The 24,073-nt window shown below is 43.3% G+C and overlaps 1 protein-coding gene across 1 annotated transcript; it reads left to right on the forward strand.

Moving 5' to 3' along the window:
• The first annotated feature begins 11,954 nt into the window (after positions 1-11,954).
• LOC129864774 (uncharacterized) lies at positions 11,955-21,104 on the forward strand. Its single transcript, XM_055937067.1, has 6 exons — positions 11,955-12,613; positions 17,128-17,199; positions 17,550-17,669; positions 18,028-18,081; positions 18,230-18,313; positions 20,243-21,104. Exons 1-6 carry the CDS (start codon positions 12,395-12,397, stop codon positions 20,339-20,341), a joined length of 648 nt encoding a protein of 215 aa, XP_055793042.1. The 5' UTR covers positions 11,955-12,394; the 3' UTR covers positions 20,342-21,104.
• Positions 21,105-24,073: the final 2,969 nt, after the last annotated feature.

Raw genomic sequence — 24,073 nt, forward strand, 5'->3', positions numbered from 1 at the left:
TGGTTGGAGTCAGTGAGGACCAGGGAGACTGGTGAAGCTCGCACCCTGGGGTGGGTGGAGTCAGTGAGGACCAGGGAGACTGGTGAAGATCGCACCCTGGGGTGGGTGGAGTCAGTGAGGACCAGGGAGACTGGTGAAGCTCTGGGGTGGGTGGAGTCAGTGAGGACCAGGGAGACTGGTGAAGCTCGCACCCTGGGGTGGGTGGAGTCAGTGAGGACCAGGGAGACTGGTGAAGATCGCACCCTGGGGTGGGTGGAGTCAGTGAGGACCAGGGAGACTGGTGAAGCTCTGGGGTGGGTGGAGTCAGTGAGGACCAGGGAGACTGGTGAAGCTCTGGGGTGGGTGGAGTCAGTGAGGACCAGGGAGACTGGTGAAGCTCGCACCCTGGGATGGGTGGAGTCAGTGAGGATGCATGATGACTGGATGGTCCCATTTGTGGCTGGCATGGCTGGTGAGGCTGGCATGGCTGGTGAGGCTGGCATGGCTGGCATGGCTGGTGAGGCTGGTGAGACTGGTGAGACTGGCATGGCTGGTGAGGCCGGTGAGGCTGGTGAGGCTGGTGAGGCTGGTGAGGCTGGTGAGGCTGGTGAGACTGGCATGGCTGATGAGGCTGGCATGGCTGGTGAGGTTGGCATGGCTGGTGAGGCTGGCATGGCTGGTGAGGCTGGCATGGCTGATGAGTCTGGCATGGCTGATGAGTCTGGCATGGCTGGTGAGGCTGGTGAGGCTGGCATGGCTGGTGAGGCTGGCATGGCTGGTGAGGATGGCATGGCTGGTGAGGCTGGCATGGCTGGTGAGGCTGGCATGGCTGGCATGGCTGGTGAGGCTGGTGATGCTGGTTAGGCTGGCATGGCTGGTGAGGCTGGTGATGCTGGTGAGGCTGGCATGGCTGGCATGGCTGGTGAGGCTGGCATGGCTTGTGAGGATGGCATGGCTGGTGAGGCTGGTGAGGCTGGCATGGCTGGTGAGGCTGGCATGGCTGGTGAGGCTGGTGAGGCTGGCATGGCTGGTGAGGCTGGCATGGCTGTTGAGGCTGGCATGGCTGGTGAGGCTGGCATGGCTGGTGAGGCTGGCATGGCTGGTCAGCAGTGTGTGTGTGTGTGTATATTTTCATTTCCCTAGTGCGTGCGTGTGTGTGTGTCCCCACAAGGTTAGCTGTACAAGACTGTGTGTGTGTGTGTGTGTGTGTGTGTGTGTGTGTGTGTGTGTGTGTGTGTGTGTGTGTGTGTGTGTGTGTGTGTGTGTGTGTGTGTGTGTGTGTGTGTGTGTGTGTGTGTGTCTGTGTGTGTGTGTGCGTGTGAGCGTGCGTGTGTGTGTGTGTCTTCCATACCTCCAGAAGACAATGGTGTTGAACAGATGGAAGACTACATGGGATTTTCCAGGAGCAGATCAATGCATGTCCATTCACACCTACTGATAAGTATTGATATGTCCTGCCATTGCATTGCATTCAATTCATTGTACTTACCACTCTTGTTTCTATACTAGAGCATAATAACTATGAGTATTGGCTAGTAGAGCTGACAGTCAAGTCTAGTGTCTAGAGTTTGCATGCTGCTTCCTGTTCTTTGAGCAGGGGTCCTACTGTGGTTTCCAGGGTGGCTAAGCCGGTGCCTGAACTAAAGTAAGGCACCTTCATTGGACAGCATGTAGAGTCTCTCTGCACATACATAGATTACAAGACTAAGATACATTGAGACCAAGACTTGTACATATCGACGTGTACAAGAATAGTACAGCACCTCATAAAGCCAATATAAAGGTGTATATTACATCATAAAGACAATATAAAGGTATATAATACATCATAATGCCAATATAAAGGTTTCTAACACAAAATAAAGACAATGTAAAGGTATATAATACACCAAACAGGAATTTGTTCTTAAGTTTCTTGCCTAGTTAAATAAAGATTAACAAGAGTACGGTGTTATAGGCCTACACTTAAATAACAGCCTATCAGAAAACACTCTGTGGCTTCCTACATGTTTAAAAACAGGTTTTAGGCCCTTATTAGGATTACATAACAGATATCAACAAACCAAATCCCAACATTGTCTGTTGATCAGTTGATTGGAACTTCCTTATGGTAACGTGGCCATGACAACGGCACTAGACGTTCGTCATGGTCTACTTTAGAGACAACATCAAGTCCATAATGCCAACATCAACCTGGTCTACTTCAGAGACAACATCAAGTCCATAATGCCAACATCAACCTGGTCTACTTCAGAGACAACAACAAGTCCATAATGCCAACATCAACCTGGTCTACTTCAGAGCCAACAACAAGTCCCTAATGCCAACATCAACCTGGTCTACTTCAGAGCCAACAACAAGTCCATAATGCCAACATCAACCTGGTCTACTTCAGAGACAACAACAAGTCCATAATGCCAACATCAACCTGGTCTACTTCAGAGACAACAACAAGTCCATAATGCCAACATCAACCTGGTCTACTTCAGAGACAACAACAAATCCATAATGCCAACATCAACATGGTCTACTTCAGAGACAACAACAAGTCCATAATGCCAACATCAACCTGGTCTACTTTAGAGACAACAACAAGTCCATAATGCCAACATCAACCTGGTCTACTTCAGAGACAACAACAAGTCCATAATGCCAACATCAACCTGGTCTACTTCAGAGACAACAACAAGTCCATAATGCCAACATTAACCTGGTCTACTTTAGGGACAACAACAAGTCCATAGTGCCAACATCAACCTGGTCTACTTCAGAGACAACAACAAGTCCATAATGCCAACATCAACCTGGTCTACTTCAGAGCCAACAACAAGTCCCTAATGCCAACATCAACCTGGTCTACTTCAGAGCCAACAACAAGTCCATAATGCCACATCAACCTGGTCTACTTCAGAGACAACAACAAGTCCATAATGCCAACATCAACCTGGTCTACTTCAGAGACAACAACAAGTCCATAATGCCAACATCAACCTGGTCTACTTTAGAGACAACAACAAGTCCATAATGCCAACATCAACCTGGTCTACTTCAGAGACAACAACAAGTCCATAATGCCAACATCAACCTGGTCTACTTCAGAGACAACAACAAGTCCATAATGCCAACATCAACCTGTTGCCAGAGTATTTGCCAACTCAGAAGTGGGCAGCTATGTGGCTGTATAGGAACATCGAAACTAGGCCGACTGACACGTGATTCACTCTAAAAGCCCCCCCCCCCCCCCCCCCCCACTTCATTCTCATAGGAAAGTAGTCTAAGGGTCCACAACCCTACAGCTCGTTACCACAACATCTTTCTGCTGCACCATCACTGCTTTAAAACCCATCCAATATATACTGTATATATATATATATATATATGTAACACATCAGAAAGACAAAATAAAGGAATATATTACATCAGAAAGACAATATAAAGGTATATATTACACCATAAAGACAATTATAAAGGTATATAATACACCAGACAACATAAAGGTTTATAATACAACAGACAACATAAAGGTTTATAATACAACAGACAATATAAAGGTATATAATACATCATAAAGACAATATAAAGGTATATATTACATCATAAAGACAATATAAAGGTATATAATACAGTAAGGAATAGTCCAGTCTGGTCTACGCGGCTACCGAGTGGCGCAGTGGTCTAAGGCACTGCATCTCAGAGCTTGAGATGTCATTACAGATCCTGGTTCGAATCCAGGCTGTATCACAACTGGCTGTTCTTGGGAGTCCCATAGGACGGAGTACAATTGGCCCAGAATCGTCCGGGTTTGGCCTGGGTAGACGGTCATTGTAACTAGGAATTGGTTCGTAACTGACTTGCCTAGTTAAAAAGAGTACAGTGCTTTTGGCCTTCACTTAAATAACAGCCTATCAGAACACACTCTGTGGCTTCCTACATGTTTAAAAACAGGTTTTAGGCCCTTATTAGGATTACATAACAGATATGAACAAACCAAATCCCAACATTGTCTGGTGATCAGTTGATTGGAACTTCCTTATGGTAACGTGGCAATGACGACGGCACTAGATGTTCGTCATGGTCTACTTTAGAGACAATAACAAGTCCATAATGCCAACATCAACCTGGTCTACTACAGAGACAATAACAAGTCCATAATGCCAACATCAACCTGGTCTACTACAGAGACAATAACAAGTCCATAATGCCAACATCAACCTGGTCTACTACAGAGACAATAACAAGTCCATAATGCCAACATCAACCTGGTCTACTTTAGAGACAACATCAAGTCCATAATGCCAACATCAACCTGGTCTACTTCAGAGACAACATCAACCTGGTCTACTACAGAGACAACATCAAGTCCATAATGCCAACATCAACCTGGTCTACTTCAGAGACAACATCAACCTGGTCTACTACAGAGACAACATCAAGTCCATAATGCCAACATCAACCTGGTCTACTTTAGAGCCAACAACAAGTCCATAATGCCAACATCAACCTGGTCTACTACAGAGACAACATCAAGTCCATAATGCCAACATCAACCTGCTCTACTTTAGAGCCAACAACAAGTCCATAATGCCAACATCAACCTGGTCTACTTCAGAGCCAACAACAAGTCCATGATGACAACATCAACCTGGTCTACTTCAGAGACAACAACAAGTCCATAATACCAACATCATCCTGGTCTACTTCAGAGACAACAACAAGTCCATAATGCCAACATCAACCTGGTCTACTTCAGAGCCAACAACAAGTCCATAATGACAACATCAACCTGGTCTACTTCAGAGACAACAACAAGTCCATAATGTCAACATCAACCTGGTCTACTTTAGAGCCAACAACAAGTCCATAACGCCAACAGCAACCTGTTGTCAGAGTATTTGCCAACTCAGAAGTGGGCAACTATGTGGCTGTATAGGAACATTGAAACTAGGCCGACTGACGCATGTGAATCACTCTAAAAGCCCCCCCCCCCCCCCCCCCACTTCATTCTCATATGAAAGTAGACTAAGGGTCCACAACCCTACAGCTCGTTACCACAACATCTTTCTGCTGCACCAGCACCTCTTTAAGACCCAGCAAATATATATGTATATATTACATCATAAAGACACTGTTAAGGTATATATTACATCATAAAGACAATATAAATGTATATATTACATCATAAAGTCAATATAAATGTATTTAATACATCATAAAAACAATATAAAGGTATATAATACACCAGACAATATAAAGGTATATAATACACCAGACAATATAAAGGTATATAATACACCAGACAATATAAAGGTATATATTACATTATAAAGACAATATAAAGGTATATAATACACCAGACAATATAAAGGTATATATTACATTATAAAGACAATATAAAGGTATATAATACACCAGACAATATAAAGGTATATAATACACCAGACAATATAAAGGTATATAATACACCAGACAATATAAAGGTATATAATACACCAGACAATATAAAGGTATATAATACACCAGACAATATAAAGGTATATATTACATTATAAAGACAATATAAAGGTATATAATACACCAGACAATATAAAGGTATATAATACACCAGACAATATAAAGGTATATAATACACCAGACAATATAAAGGTATATATTACATTATAAAGACAATATAAAGGTATACAACACATCATAAAGACAATATAAAGGTATATAATACAGTAAGGAATAGTCCAGCCTGGTCTGTGCGGCTACCGAGTCGCGCAGCGGTCTAAGGCACTGCATCTCAGAGCTTGAGATGTAATTACAGACCCTGGTTCGATTCCAGGCTGTATCACAACTTGCCGTTCTTGGGAGTCCCATAGGACGGAGAGAAATTGGCCCAGAGTCGTTTGGCCTGGGTAGACGGTAATTGTAACTAGGAATTGGTTCGTAACTGACTTGCCTAGTTAAAAAGAGTACAGTGCTTTTGGCCTACACTTAAATAACAGCCTATCAGAACACACTCTGTGGCTTCCTACATGTTTAAAAACAGGTTTTAGGCCCTTATTAGGATTACATAACAGATATCAACAAACCAAATCACAACATTGTCTGTTGATCAGTTGATTGTAACTTCCTTACGGTAACGTGGCCATGACGACGGCACTAGAAGCCATTCCAATGGTTTACTTCAGAGACAACAACAAGTCCATAATGCCAACATCAACCTGGTCTACTTTAGAGCCAACATAAACATGGTCTACTTCAGAGACAACATCAACCTGGTCTACTTTAGAGACAACATCAACCTGGTCTACTTTAGAGACAACAACAAGTCCATAATGTCAACATCAACCTGGTCTACTTCAGAGCCAACAAAAAGTCCATAATGCCAACATCAACCTGGTCTACTTCAGAGACAACAACAAGTCCATAATGCCAACATCAACCTGGTCTACTTCAGAGACAACATCAACCTGGTCTACTTTAGAGACAACATAAACCTGGTCTACTTCAGAGACAACAACAAGTCCATAATGCCAACATCAACCTGGTCTACTTTAGAGCCAACATAAACATGGTCTACTTCAGAGACAACATCAACCTGGTCTACTTTAGAGACAACATCAACCTGGTCTACTTTAGAGACAACAACAAGTCCATAATGCCAACATCAACCTGGTCTACTTCAGAGCCAACAAAAAGTCCATAATGCCAACATCAACCTGGTCTACTTCAGAGACAACAACAAGTCCATAATGCCAACATCAACCTGGTCTACTTCAGAGACAACATCAACCTGGTCTACTTCAGAGACAACATCAACCTGGTCTACTTCAGAGACAACAACAAGTCCATAATGCCAACATCAACATGGTCTACTTCAGAGACAACATCAACCTGGTCTACTTTAGAGACAACATCAACCTGGTCTACTTTAGAGACAACAACAAGTCCATAATGCCAACATCAACCTGGTCTACTTCAGAGACAACATCAACCTGGTCTACTTCAGAGACAACAACAAGTCCATAATGCCAACATCAACCTGGTCTACTGGGACAACAACAAGTCCATAATGTCAACATCAACCTGGTCTACTTCAGAGACAACATCAACCTGGTCTACTGGGACAACAACAAGTCCATAATGTCAACATCAACCTGGTCTACTTCAGAGACAACATCAACCTGGTCTACTTCAGAGACAACATCAACCTGGTCTACTTCAGAGACAACATCAACCTGGTCTACTTCAGAGACAACATCAACCTGGTCTACTTCAGAGACAACATCAAGCTGGTCTACTTCAGAGACAACATCAACCTGGTCTACCTCAGAGACAACATCAACCTGGTCTACTTTAGAGACAACAACAAGTCCATAATGCCAACATCAACCTGGTCTACTTCAGAGACAACATCAACCTGGTCTACTTCAGAGACAACATCAACCTGGTCTACTTCAGAGACAACAACAAGTCCATAATGCCAACATCAACATGGTCTACTTCAGAGACAACATCAACCTGGTCTACTTCAGAGACAACATCAACCTGGTCTACTTTAGAGACAACAACAAGTCCATAATGCCAACATCAACCTGGTCTACTTCAGAGACAACAACAAGTCCATAACGCCAACATCAACCTGGTCTACTTCAGAGACAACAACAAGTCCATAATGCCAACATCAACCTGGTCTACTTCAGAGACAACAACAAGTCCATAATGCCAACATCAACCTGGTCTACTTCAGAGACAACATCAACCTGGTCTACTTCAGAGACAACAACAAGTCCATAATGCCAACATCAACATGGTCTACTTCAGAGACAACATCAACCTGGTCTACTTCAGAGACAACATCAACCTGGTCTACTTCAGAGACAACAACAAGTCCATAACGCCAACAGCAACCTGTTGTCAGAGTTTTTGCCAACTCAGAAGTGGGCAGCTATGTGGCTGTATAGGAACATTGAAACTAGGCTGACTGACACGTGATTCACTCTAAAAGCCCCCCCCCCCCCCCCCCCCCACTTCATTCTCATAGGAAAGTAGGCCAATGGTCCACAACCCTACAGCTCGTTACCACAACATCTTTCTGCTGCACCAGCACCTCTTTAAGACCCGGCTGACATTATGACCGAGTCATCACTGTCTCTGAGGCTGAACAGGCCGAGCAGGCTACCAACATCACTGTCTCTGAGGCTGAGGCTGAACAGGCCGAGCAGGCCACCAACATCACTGTCTCTGAGGCTGAGGCTGAACAGGCCACCAACATCACTGTCTCTGAGGCTGAACAGGCCGAGCAGGCTACCAACATCACTGTCTCTGAGGCTGAGGCTGAACAGGCCACAAACATTACTGTCTCTGAGGCTGAGGCTGAACAGGCCGAGCAGGCCACCAACATCACTGTCTCTGAGGCTGAGGCTGAACAGGCCACCAACATCACTGTCTCTGAGGCTGAACAGGCCGAGCAGGCTACCAACATCACTGTCTCTGAGGCTGAGGCTGAACAGGCCACAAACATCACTGTCTCTGAGGCTGAGGCTGAACAGGCCGAGCAGGCCACCAACATCACTGCCTCTGAGGCTGAGGCTGAACAGGCCACCAACATCACTGTCTCTGAGGCTGAACAGGCCGAGCAGACCACCAACATCACTGTCTCTGAGGCTGAACAGGCCGAGCAGGCTACCAACATCACTGTCTCTGTCTCTGAGGCTGAACAGGCCGAGCAGGCCACCAACATCACTGTCTCTGAGGCTGAACAGGCCGAGCAGGCTACCAACATCACTGTCTCTATCTCTGAGGCTGAACAGGCCGAGCAGGCTACCAACATCACTGTCTCTGTCTCTGAGGCTGAACTGGCCGAGCAGGCCACCAACATCACTGTCTCTGTCTCTGAGGCTGAACAGGCTACCAACATCTCTGTCTCTGAGGCTGAACAGGCCGAGCAGGCTACCAACATCACTGTCTCTGTCTCTGAGGCTGAACAGGCCGAGCAGGCCACCAACATCACTGTCTCTGTCTCTGAGGCTGAACAGGCTACCAACATCACTGTCTCTGAGGCTGAACAGGCCGAGCAGGCTACCAACATCACTGTCTCTGTCTCTGAGGCTGAACAGGCCACCAACATCACTGTCTCTGAGGCTGAACAGGCCGAGCAGGCCACCAACATCACTGTCTCTGAGGCTGAACAGGCCACCAACATCACTGTCTCTGAGGCTGAACAGGCCGAGCAGGCCACCAACATCACTGTCTCTGAGGCTGAACAGGCCGAGCAGGACACCAACATCACTGTCTCTGTCTCTGAGGCTGAACAGGCCGAGCAGGACACCAACATCACTGTCTCTGTCTCTGAGGCTGAACAGGCCGAGCAGGCCACCAACATCACTGTCTATGAGGCTGAACAGGCCGAGCAGGCCACCAACATCACTGTCTCAGTCTCTTAGGCTGAACATGCTGAACAGGCCACCAACATCACTGTCTCTGAGGCTGAACAGGCCGAGCAGGACACCAACATCACTGTCTCTGAGGCTGAACAGACCGAGCAGGCTACCAACATCACTGTCTCTGTCTCTGAGGCTGAACAGGCCGAGCAGGCCACCAACATCACTGTCTATGAGGCTGAACAGGCCGAGCAGGCCACCAACATCACTGTCTCTGAGGCTGAACAGGCCGAGCAGGCCACCAACATCACTGTCTCTGAGGCTGAACAGGCCGAGCAGGCCACCAACATCACTGTCTCTGAGGCTGAACAGGCCGAACAGGCTACCAACATCACTGTCTCTGTCTCTGTCTCTGAGGCTGAACAGGCCGAACAGGCTACCAACATCACTGTCTCTGTCTCTGTCTCTGAGGCTGAGCAGGCCGAGCAGGCCACCAACATCACTGTCTCTGTCTCTGAGGCTGAACAGGCCGAGCAGGCTACCAACATCACTGTCTCTGTCTCTGAGGCTGAACAGGCCGAGCAGGCCACCAACATCACTGTCTCTGTCTCTGAGGCTGAACAGGCTACCAACATCACTGTCTCTGACGCTGAACAGGCCGAGCAGGCCACCAACATCACTGTCTCTGTCTCTGAGGCTGAACAGGCCGAGCAGGCCACCAACATCACTGTCTCTGTCTCTGAGGCTGAACAGGCTACCAACATCACTGTCTCTGAGGCTGAACAGGCTACCAACATCACTGTCTCTGAGGCTGAACAGGCCGAGCAGGCTACCAACATCACTGTCTCTGTCTCTGAGGCTGAGGCTGAACAGGCCGAGCAGGCTACCAACATCACTGTCTCTGTCTCTGAGGCTGAACAGGCCGAGCAGGCTACCAACATCACTGTCTCTGAGGCTGAACAGGCCGAGCAGGCTACCAACATCACTGTCTCTGAGGCTGAACAGGCCGAACAGGCTACCAACATCACTGTCTCTGTCTCTGTCTCTGAGGCTGAACAGGCCGAACAGGCCACCAACATCACTGTCTCTGAGGCTGAACAGGCCGAGCAGGCTACCAACATCACTGTCTCTGTCTCTGAGGCTGAACAGGCCGAACAGGCTACCAACATCACTGTCTCTGAGGCTGAACAGGCCGAACAGGCTACCAACATCACTGTCTCTGAGGCTGAACAGGCCGAACAGGCTACCAACATCACTGTCTCTGTCTCTGAGGCTGAACAGGCCGAACAGGCCACCAACATCACTGTCTCTGTCTCTGAGGCTGAACAGGCCGAGCAGGCCACCAACATCACTGTCTCTGAGGCTGAACAGGCCGAACAGGCTACCAACATCACTGTCTCTGAGGCTGAACAGGCCGAACAGGCTACCAACATCACTGTCTCTGAGGCTGAACAGGCCGAGCAGGCCACCAACATCACTGTCTCTTAGGCTGAACAGGCCGAACAGGCTACCAACATCACTGTCTCTTAGGCTGAACAGGCCGAACAGGCTACCAACATCACTGTCTCTGAGGCTGAACAGGCCGAACAGGCTACCAACATCACTGTCTCTGAGGCTGAACAGGCCGAACAGGCCACCAACATCACTGTCTCTGAGGCTGAACAGGCCGAACAGGCTACCAACATCACTGTCTCTGAGGCTGAACAGGCTGAACAGGCCACCAACATCACTGTCTCTGAGGCTGAACAGGCCACCAACATCACTGTCTCTGAGGCTGAACAGGCCGAGCAGGCTACCAACATCACTGTCACTGTCTCTGAGGCTGAACAGGCCACCAACATCTAAACACCGCCCGAGTTAGATCTAATCCTTCTCCTCACCACAATATCCACAATCAATTATCAATCAATCAATATCTGGCCATGATATTTCATTCAGATGTTTGCATTGTAAACAGTTATGGGTGTGTGATGATTTTACAACTATTCTCTTGTTTCATTGCAACTATTTGCTGAAGAAAAGCAGGTTACTTGTGGTTTCATCAGCCAGTAGAATCTAGGACGCCGTGTTCAACGCCAACACCTTCAAATGTCATGACCTGGTTAAATCTTCCCCAAGTCCACACCTTTCACTTGTTTTACGTTGTAACTGGAACCCTGATACGTGAAGACATGGTAAACAGACATACACTATCTGTTATGATGCACAATGTAGTTATTTGGTGTTGTCCTGCACTCTGTAGAGTACAGCTTCTCAGGACCAGGACACCAGAGGGATCCACAGGAATGAATTAAGGGATAGAAATCTGCCCACCTCAGGTTTCAAAGGGACAGCACTGACCAAGAAGGATTCTGTTGTCAGGTTGCACATTCCAGAAAACAGAATGACAACATGCAGTGAGATGGAGGGAGGGAGGGAGGGAGGGAGGGAGGGAGGGAGGGAGGGAGGGAGGGAGGGAGGGAGGGAGGGAGGGAGGAGGGAGGGAGGGAGGGAGGGAGGTGTGTGCACGTTTAGGTGTGTGTGTGTGTGTGTAATGTTACATCATCAGGAGGAGTCTGGCAGCATTAAAAGGTTGGCGACAGTAGAGAGGAATGCCAGACCCACGGAGCCTTCACCTGCAGAGAACAGAGCAGACGTGACTGACTCACCTGCTGAGAAGACGAAGAAGGGAATAATTTGTTCAGTCAGTCTTTCAATCAGTCAGTTAGTAGAGTAGGAAACTCAGTGAGTGGATTTTACATCAGTGATTCACAGATTCAGTGAATCAGATCCTATATGTACTGTAGGTCAGATATTTGGCAGGTCATTTGAACCAGGTGATTCAAACAGAGATTGAACGAACCAGGTGACCAGGTGATTCAGATAGAGACAAGGTGAGCAGTTGAACCAGTTGAAGCAGGTACCAGGTAAACCAGTTGAAGCAGGTACCAGGTTAACCAGTTGAAGCAGGTACCAGGTAAACCAGTTGAAGCAGGTACCAGGTAAACCAGTTGAAGCAGGTACCAGGTAAACCAGTTGAAGCAGGTACCAGGTGAACCAGTATAAGTATGTCCAGTTTGTCCAGAGTGGTCCAGTTCTCTCTGCTGCTGGTCCTCCTTCTGGCTGTTATGGGTCAGGACTGCGCTACTTCGTGGTCCAGGGCCCGGTCCAGGGCCCGGTCCAGGGCCCGATCCAGGGGCAGGTCAGTCTGTGTGAAGGACAGGGTCTCTCACTGTGTGGACCTGGCCAAACTGCAGGAGCTGATCCAGGAAGTCCAGAAAGACTTCGTAAGTACCGACCAACTGTAGTTACACATACTGTCTTCATTAGTACACTACTGTATATCTCTATTTATATAATGTCTTCATCAGTACACTACTGTATATCTCTCTATATATACTGTCTTCATCAGTAGACTACTGTATATATCTCTATATATACTGTCTTCATCAGTACACTACTGTATATATCTCTATACTGTCTTCATCAGTACACTACTGTATATCTCTCTATATATACTGTCTTCATCAGTACACTACTGTATATCTCTCTATACTGTCTTCATCAGTACACTACTGTATATCTCTCTATATATACTGTCTTCATCAGTACACTACTGTATATATCTCTATACTGTCTTCATCAGTACACTACTGTATATATCTCTATACTGTCTTCATCAGTACACTACTGTATATACTGTCTTCATTAGTACACTACTGTATATATCTCTATACTGTCTTCATCAGTAGACTACTGTATATCTCTCTATACTGTCTTCATCAGTACACTACTGTATATATCTCTATACTGTCTTCATCAGTAGACTACTGTATATCTCTCTATACTATCTTCATCAGTACACTACTGTATATCTCTCTATACTGTCTTCATTAGTACACTACTGTATATATCTCTATATATACTATCTTCATCAGTACACTACTGTATATCTCTCTATATATACTGTCTTCATTAGTACACTACTGTATATATCTCTATATACTGTCTTCATTAGTACACTGCTGTATATATCTCTGTATATACTGTCTTCATTAGTACACTACTGTATATCTCTCTATACTGTCTTCATCAGTACACTACTGTATATCTCTATATACTGTATATACTGTCTTCATTAGTACACTACTGTATATCTCTATACTGTCTTCATTAGTACACTACTGTATATATCTCTATACTGCATATACTGTCTTCATTAGTACACTACTGTATATCTCTATATATATACTGTCTTCATTAGTACACTACTGTATATATCTCTATATACTGTCTTCATCAGTAGACTACTGTATATCTCTATACTGTCTTCATTAGTACACTACTGTATATATCTCTATACTGTATATACTGTCTTCATTAGTACACTACTGTATATCTCTATATATATACTGTCTTCATTAGTACACTACTGTATATATCTCTATATATACTGTCTTCATTAGTACACTACTGTATATATCTCTGTATATACTGTTTTCATCAGTACACTACTGTATATCTCTCTATATATACTGTCTTCATTAGTACACTACTGTATATATCTCTGTATATACTGTTTTCATCAGTACACTACTGTATATCTCTCTATATATACTGTCTTCATTAGTACACTACTGTATATATCTCTATACTGTATATACTGTCTTCATCAGTACACTACTGTATATCTCTCTATATATACTGTCTTCATCAGTACACTACTGTAGATATCTCTATATACTGTCTTCATCAGTAGACTACTGTATATATCTCTATACTGTCTTCATCAGTAGACTACTGTATATCTCTATTTATATACTGTCTTCATCAGTACACTACTGTATATCTCTCTATATATACTGTCTTCATTAGTACACTACTGTATATATCTCTATATATACTGTCTTCATCAGTAGACTACTGTATATCTCTATACTGTCTTCATTAGTACACTGCTGTATATCTCTCTATTTATATACTGTCTTCATCAATACACTACTGTATATCTCTCTATATATACTGTCTTCATTAGTACACTACTGTATATCTCTCTGTATATACTGTCTTCATTAGTACACTACTGTATATATCTCTATATATACTGTCTTCATCAGTAGACTACTGTATATCTCTATACTGTCTTCATTAGTACACTACTGTATATCTCTATACTGTCTTCATCAGTACACTACTGTATATCTCTATACTGTCTTCATTAGTACACTACTGTATATATCTCTATACTGTATATACTGTTTTCATCAGTACACTACTGTATATCTCTCTATATATACTGTCTTCATTAGTACACTACTGTATATATCTCTGTATATACTGTTTTCATCAGTACACTACTGTATATATCTCTATATATACTGTCTTCATCAGTACACTACTGTATATCTCTATACTGTCTTCATTAGTACACTACTGTATATATCTCTATACTGTATATACTGTTTTCATCAGTACACTACTGTATATCTCTCTGTATATACTGTCTTCATTAGTACACTACTGTATATCTCTCTATACTGTCTTCATCAGTACACTACTGTATATCTCTCTATATATACAGTACACTGTACATCAGGACCTCTCCCCCAAAGACAATGTAGGATTCCATCCCCAATTACAACATTTTTCGTCAAGACAGAACTGCTAAATGGGGCAGAATTGCAATCTACTGTAGCGATAACCTGCAGAGTTCTGTTATACTATCCAGGTCTAAGCCCAAACAGTTAGAGCTTCTACTTTTAAAAATCCATCTTTCCAGAAAAAAAAGTCTTCTTCACTCACGCTGCCAAACATACCCTCGTAAAACTGACTATCCTACCGATCCTTGACTTCGGCGATGTCATTTTCAAAATAGTCTCCAACACTCTACTTAGCAAATTGGATGCAGTCTATCACAGTGCCATCCGTTTTGTCACCAAAGCCCCATATACTACCCACCACTGCGACCGGTATGCTCTCGTGGGTCTTTGCTAGGTAAAGCTACCGCCTTATCTCATGCTCACTGGTCACCATAGCAACACCCACCTGTAGCACGCGCTCCAGCAGCTATATTTCACTGGTCATCCCCAAAGCCAACACCTCCTTTGGCCGCCTTTCCTTCCAGTTCTCTGCTGCCAATGACTGGAACGAATTGCAAAAATCACTGAAGTTGGAGACTTATCTCTCCCTCACTAACTTTAAGCGTCAGCTGTCAGGGCAGCCTACCGATCGCTGCAGCTGTACACAGCCCATCTGTAAATAGCCCATCCAACCAACTACCTACCTCATCCCCACATTTGTTTTTCTTCTCTTTTGCACACCAGTATTTCTACTTGCACATCCTCATCTGCACAGCTATCACTCCAGTGTAATTTGCTAAATTGTAATTACTTCACCACTATTGGCCTATTTATTGCCTTACCTCCTTACTTCATTTGCACACACTGTATACAGATGTTTCTATTGTGTTATCGACTGTACGTTTGTTTATGTGTAACTGTGTGTTGTTGTTTGTGTCGAACTGCTTTGCTTTATCTTGGCCAGGTCGCAGTTGTAAATGAGAACTTGTTCTCAACTGTCCTAACCTGCTTAAATAAAGGTGAAATAAAAATGTTACTAAATAGTATCACACTATAGTTATTACACTGCACTGCCACAAACAGTGTAGTAAGAACACTGTAATGTAAACTGTTAGCCAGTGTAGCCACACTGTGTTTGAAAATGCTCTTTGGTCACTTGATGTCTAAATGTTTAACCTGGAGGAGTAATGTGACTACTGTATAACAGGAAATACACATGTGTATAACAGGAAATACACATGTGTATAACAGGAAATACACATGTGTATAACAGGAAATACACATGTGTATAACAGGAAATACACATGTGTATAACAGGAAATGCACGCGTGTATAACAGGAAATACACATGTGTATAACAGGAAATACACGCGTGTATAACAGGAAATACACATGTGTATAACAGGAAATACACGCATTAATAACAGGAAATACACGCGTGTATAACAGGAAATACACATGTGTATAACAGGAAATACACATGTGTATAACAGGAAATACACATGTGTATAACAGGAAATACACATGTGTATAACAGGAAATACACATCTGTATAACAGGAAATACACATGTGTATAACAGGAAATGCACGCGTGTATAACAGGAAATACACATCTGTATAACAGGAAATACACATGTGTATAACAGGAAATACACATCTGTATAACAGGAAATACACATGTGTATAACAGGAAATGCACGCGTGTATAACAGGAAATACACGCGTGTATAACAGGAAATACATATGTGTATAACAGGAAATACACATGTGTATAACAGGAAATACACATGTGTATAACAGGAAATACACGCGTGTATAACAGCAACACATCTTTACTGAAGCGTTGTACGGCAAAATGTGTAATGTGTCACTATCAGTGTCAGATGTCGCAGGGCCTCCACAATGGATCATCCTGACACCATTCAGTGTGTCCCTGCGGCTTGTGATGCAGTTCAATGTATAGAAATATCATCTATGGACAGGGCTTGGAACTTGAGTTTTGAGTGGTAAAATAATGGGTACCCTTCCCAATAGCTAACCAGAGATAGATTCTATTTTGATGGGTCATTACACTCCCAATGGCTAACCAGAGATAGATTATATTTTGATGGGTCATTACACTCCCAATGGCTAACCAGAGATACATTATATTTTGATGGGTCATGTGTGAATGAGTCTGTATAGTGGATTGACATACTGTACCTGTCGTCTCCTTCACTAGACAAACACGTCTCATGATGGCAGGATCCTGTTAAAGACAGTCACCTTTGACAATATCAAGAAGCACAAGAAGGTAAGGACTGACACAGAAGAGGACTGGCCACCCCTCAGAGCCCAGTTCTTCTCTAGGTTCCTGACTTGTCGGGCGTTTTGCCACTGTGCTTTTGCCTCTGCGTAGCTTGCTCTTTGTGGTTTTAGACTGGGTTTCTGTAAAGCACTTTGTGACATCGGCTGATGTGAAAAGGGCTTTAAAAAAAATACATGTGATTGATTGATGTATTGGTATAAGCTCTGGGATCATGCATGAGTCTGAGACGAATGAGTGCAATGAAGAAGTTCCATCAACACCACGTCCATCGTGCTCGACCTCGGCAGCACATTTACTAACACAATGTCCATTCTCCTGTTCTCTCCCATGTCCAGTACCACGGCTGTGTCCTGCACAAAATCCTGGATTTTTATCGGGAAGTTCTCCAGAGACAAGACAGAAATTATCATGACCTTGGTGGCGTGCTGGATGAAGTGAAGGGATGTATTCACCCAGTAAGTGTCTCAAACATTATATCAGCCTCCCAAATGGCACCCTATTCCCTACATAGTGCACTACTTTTGACCAGGATCCATAGGGTAATGTACCATATATGAAATAGGGTGCCATTTTTGGGACACTTCCTATGTGAATGCGTGAACCATGTGAAGGTAGAGACTCAAACACAGACAGGATTTCCTGTGGCCCTTTTTGTGTTTCAGTGATTCTGTTACACTGCACTAGAACACAGCTAATGTCTGTAGAGAAGACTCTCACACTAATCTGTCAAAGCAATGTGTGACAAACAGCTGACAAAAGTACAAGCTTTTTAAACAGATATGATTGTTTGATTGTCTGATTGATTGATTGCAGGTAAAGATCTGTGAAAAGCTGGACCAGGAAGCTGCTGGGAAGCCAGTGAACGAGGTAAACAACAGGACTGCGCCGACAATCAAACACAAAGGCACAGAAAACATACACAACTGCAAAAATAAACAACCGCACGGGACACGTCGAGCACGAGGTAACGATACGACACCCTAAACATCTCTAACTGACTGTGTTTATTTTCCAGTCTAAGATAGAGGAAGACTTGGAGCTGCTGTCCAAGGACGCAGCCATTATGCAGCTGCAGAGACTGAAGGCCGCCAATAAAAAGGTGGGGTTCCACGTTAACCTCTTCATCCATAGTGATCACATGAAGGCCGCCAGTAAAAAGGTGGGGTTCCACGTTAACCTCTTCATCCATAGTGATCACATGAAGGCTGCCAGTAAAAAGGTGGGGTTCCACGTTACCCTCTTCATCAATAGTGATCACATGAAGGCCGCCAGTAAAAAGGTGGGGTTCCACGTTAACCTCTTCATCCATAGTGATCACATGAAGGCCGCCAGTAAAAAGGTGGGGTTCCACGTTAACCTCTTCATCCATAGTGATCACATGAAGGCCGCCAGTAAAAAGGTGGGGTTCCACGTTAACCTCTTCATCCATAGTGATCACATGAAGGCTGCCAGTAAAAAGGTGGGGTTCCACGTTACCCTCTTCATCAATAGTGATCACATGAAGGCCGCCAGTAAAAAGGTGGGGTTCCACGTTAACCTCTTCATCCATAGTGATCACATGAAGGCCGCCAGTAAAAAGGTGGGGTTCCACGTTAACCTCTTCATCCATAGTGATCACATGAAGGCCGCCAGTAAAAAGGTGGGGTTCCACGTTAACCTCTTCATCCATAGTGATCACATGAAGGCCGCCAGTAAAAAGGTGGGGTTCCACGTTAACCTCTTCATCCATAGTGATCACACATCAATAACACTCCAGATAGGTTACAGAACGTCACTGTGTGTTACAGCTAGAACGTGCAAGCATGTGTCATTGACTGGCCTTAATAGCTTGTTCCTAGGTTGTTTCTAGGTTAAGAAAGCCCTTTTTTTTTACATCAGAAGAACTGTTGTCACAAAGGGCTCTATAGTTACCCAGCCTAAACCCAAAGAGCTCTATAGTTACCCAGCCTAAACCCAAAGAGCTCTACAGTTACCCAGCCTAAACCCAAAGAGCTCTACAGTTACCCAACCTAAACCTAAAAGAGGTCTGTAGTTACCCAGCCTAAACCCAAAAGAGGTCTATAGTTACCCAGCCTAAACTCGTAGAGCTCTATAGTTACCCAGCCTAAACCCAAAAAGCTCTACAGTTACCCAGCCTAAACCCATAGAGCTCTATAGTTACCCAGCCTAAACCCAAAGATCTCTATAGTTACCCAGCCTAAACCCAAAGAGGTCTATAGTTACCCAACCTAAACCCAAAGAGCTCTATAGTTACCCAGCCTAAACCTAAAAGAGGTCTATAGTTACCCAGCCTAAACCCAAAGAGCTCTACAGTTACCCAGCCTAAACCCATAGAGCTCTACAGTTACCCAGCCTAAACCCATAGAGCTCTACAGTTACCCAGCCTAAACCCAAAGAGCTCTACAGTTACCCAGCCTAAACCCATAGAGCTCTACAGTTACCCAGCCTAAACCCAAAGAGCTCTATAGTTACCCAGCCTAAACCCATAGAGCTCTATAGTTACCCAGCCTAAACCCATAGAGCTCTACAGTTACCCAGCCTAAACCCAAAGAGCTCTATAGTTACCCAGCCTAAACCCATAGAGCTCTACAGTTACCCAGCCTAAACCTAAAGAGCTCTACAGTTACCCAGCCTAAACCCAAAGAGCTCTATAGTTACCCAGCCTAAACCCAGAGAGCTCTATAGTTACGCAGCCTGAACCCAAAAGAGCTCTACAGTTACCCAGCCTAAACCCATAGAGCTCTACAGTTACCCAGCCTAAACCCAAAGAGCTCTACAGTTACCCAGCCTAAACCCATAGAGCTCTACAGTTACCCAGCCTAAACCCAAAGAGCTCTACAGTTACCCAGCCTAAACCCAAAGAGCTCTACAGTTACCCAGCCTAAACCCATAGAGCTCTACAGTTACCCAGCCTAAACCCAAAGAGCTCTACAGTTACCCAGCTTGAACCTAAAAGAGCAAGCGAAGCAGAAGCCCAGACAGGTTCCTCCAGCTAACACTATCTCGTCTGTTCTGTATGGTTGTGCAGGTGGTTGAGCTGTCCGAGAGGGCGACTCTGGACAAGGCCATGGAAGAGCTACGGGGCCTGGAGGACTACATCCTGGGGAGGGGCCTCCGCAGGAGCTGAGGAAGTAATCAGACCGCCAGGAACTACATACACACACACACACACACAAATGCGTTACCGTGACTACATTTACCGTCTTGATGTCACGTTTACTGGCTTTAGCCTCTTGAGCTGTTTTTGCTTGTAGCCATATTCCCTTTAACATGTTCTGACATGTTCCATGTTGTTTGTGTATTTCACCATCTACTTTGGATTACTGTCAACAATTTGATTGACTTAGAATTGTGTCCAATATTCAGTTGGGGAGAATATTTGCGTCCTCTGTTGCTGCTAGTATTGAATGTTCTGTTACTACTAGTAGTACAGGTGTTGTTGCTGCTAGTATTGAATGTTCTGTTACTACTAGTAGTACAGGTGTTGTTGCTGCTAGTATTGAATGTTCTGTTACTACTAGTAGTACAGGTGTTGTTGGTGCTAGTACTGCATGTTCTGTTACTACTAGTACTACATGTTCTGTTACTACTAGTACTACATGTTCTGTTACTACTAGTACTACAGGTGTTGTTACTACTAGTACTACATGTTCTGTTACTACTAGTACTACATGTTCTGTTACTACTAGTACTACATGTTCTGTTACTACTAGTACTGCATGTTCTGTTACTACTAGTACTACATGTTCTGTTACTACTAGTACTGCATGTTCTGTTACTACTAGTACTACATGTTCTGTTACTACTAGTACTGCATGTTCTGTTACTACTAGTACTACATGTTCTGTTACTACTAGTACTACAGGTGTTGTTGCTGCTAGTATTGAATGTTCTGTTACTACTAGTAGTACAGGTGTTGTTGCTGCTAGTACTGCATGTTCTGTTACTACTAGTACTACATGTTCTGTTACTACTAGTACTACATGTTCTGTTACTACTAGTACTACATGTTCTGTTACTACTAGTACTGCATGTTCTGTTACTACTAGTACTACATGTTCTGTTACTACTAGTACTACATGTTCTGTTACTACTAGTACTACAGGTGTTGTTACTACTAGTACTACATGTGTTGTTACTACTAGTACTACAGGTGTTGTTACTACTAGTACTACAGGTGTTGTTACTACTAGTACTGCATGTTCTGTTACTACTAGTACTACATGTTCTGTTACTACTAGTACTACATGTTCTGTTACTGCTAGTAGTACATGTTCTGTTACTACTAGTACTACATGTTCTGTTACTACTAGTACTACAGGTGTTGTTACTACTAGTACTACATGTGTTGTTACTACTAGTACTACAGGTGTTGTTACTACTAGTACTCCATGTTCTGTTACTGCTAGTAGTACATGTTCTGTTACTACTAGTACTACATGTTCTGTTACTACTAGTACTACAGGTGTTGTTACTACTAGTACTACATGTTCTGTTACTACTAGTACTACATGTTCTGTTACTGCTAGTAGTACATGTTCTGTTACTACTAGTACTACATGTTCTGTTACTACTAGTACTACATGTTCTGTTACTACTAGTACTACATGTTCTGTTACTGCTAGTACTACATGTTCTGTTACTACTAGTACTGCATGTTCTGTTACTACTAGTAGTGCATGTTCTGTTACTACTAGTACTGCATGTTCTGTTACTACTAGTACTACAGGTGTTGTTACTACTAGTACTACATGTTCTGTTACTACTAGTACTACAGGTGTTGTTACTACTAGTACTACATGTTCTGTTACTACTAGTACTACAGGTGTTGTTACTACTAGTACTACAGGTGTTGTTACTACTAGTACTACAGGTGTTGTTACTACTAGTACTACATGTTCTGTTACTACTAGTACTACATGTTCTGTTACTGCTAGTAGTACATGTTCTGTTACTACTAGTACTACATGTTCTGTTACTACTAGTACTACATGTTCTGTTACTACTAGTACTACAGGTGTTGTTACTACTAGTACTACATGTTCTGTTACTACTAGTACTACATGTTCTGTTACTGCTAGTAGTACATGTTCTGTTACTACTAGTACTACATGTTCTGTTACTACTAGTACTACATGTTCTGTTACTACTAGTACTACATGTTCTGTTACTGCTAGTACTACATGTTCTGTTACTACTAGTACTGCATGTTCTGTTACTACTAGTAGTGCATGTTCTGTTACTACTAGTACTGCATGTTCTGTTACTACTAGTACTACATGTTCTGTTACTACTAGTAGTACATGTTCTGTTACTACTAGTACTACATGTTCTGTTACTACTAGTACTGCATGTTCTGTTACTACTAGTAGTACATGTTCTGTTACTACTAGTACTGCATGTTCTGTTACTACTAGTACTACATGTTCTGTTACTACTAGTACTACATGTTCTGTTACTACTAGTACTGCATGTTCTGTTACTACTAGTACTACATGTTCTGTTACTGCTAGTACTACATGTTCTGTTACTACTAGTACTACATGTGTTGTTACTACTAGTACTACAGGTGTTGTTACTACTAGTACTACAGGTGTTGTTACTACTAGTACTACATGTTCTGTTACTACTAGTACTACATGTTCTGTTACTACTAGTACTACAGGTGTTGTTACTACTAGTACTACAGGTGTTGTTACTACTAGTACTACAGGTGTTGTTACTACTAGTACTACATGTTCTGTTACTACTAGTACTACATGTTCTGTTACTACTAGTACTACAGGTGTTGTTACTACTAGTACTACATGTTCTGTTACTACTAGTACTACATGTTCTGTTACTACTAGTAGTACATGTTCTTGTGTACTGTGTATATATTCCTTATGCTTCTCTGGAGTGTTGCTGTGCTACAGGACTATATTAGTTTATTAGAAGTAAAGCCAGAGGAAAACATGTGTTTTCTCCAGATATCTGTACTTTCAGTGAAAGGTCTAATCTGTGACAGTGAATGCAGCCATTTATCTATAGATTTATCACGCCAGCATATCAATGGATGGTTTTTTTCCTATTTTTGTCTATGAAAACCCTGTCTGTAAAACAAACAAAAAACAAAACACTGAGGCCAATGAATGTATTACGTCTGTATTTTAACCTGTGTATCAATAAAAGAGATGCCTGCAACACCTGACTCAGTACGGCTCAGTATACCTAGAACCTAGTGGAAAACCCCTCTCCTGTGGACCTTTGTGCAGACAGAGAGAGACTGGGACGGAGGGATAATCCAGTTTGTGCTCAGAGATTCTATAAATCAGTTTGTATGTGAAATTCTACCTAAGGAGTAGGACCTGGTATCTACACTGGATCCAATCTACCATTCTAAACAGGATGAAGTTACGTAAGAACTATGACTGGTATTCAAGGACAATGATTCCAAACATTATATCATCTCTCAAAGATTCCAATTTAGGGCAGAGGCCTGATGGAAGTTCCGGAGTGGAGTTTCCCTGTTTTTTTCCACCCCTTTGTTATTTCCATTCACAGGTTGCACCTCCGTGTCATGCCATTGTTATGAACGTTATAGTGTGATAGTGGTGGCTTAAAGTTGTAATAAGCCCAGTCATTCTGGACGGAGAAATGAAGCCCAGTCATTCATTGGTGAAATTGTCAAATATTTAGTAGGAAAACAACTTTGCCTGCATTATCATGTTGTCAAATTTACTTTAGACAAGATGGCAATGTTGTCATAAGCTAGAAACTTTAGTCTAAAATAGCTAGCAATGCTAACGTTAGCTAGTAAAAAAATCAAGTGTCCTCCCCTCAATCTTAGCTAGCTAGCTAACGTTAGCATTGCATTTTT

The sequence above is a fragment of the Salvelinus fontinalis genome, chromosome 11 (assembly GCF_029448725.1).
Source record: "Salvelinus fontinalis isolate EN_2023a chromosome 11, ASM2944872v1, whole genome shotgun sequence".
Lineage (NCBI taxonomy): Eukaryota > Metazoa > Chordata > Actinopteri > Salmoniformes > Salmonidae > Salvelinus > Salvelinus fontinalis.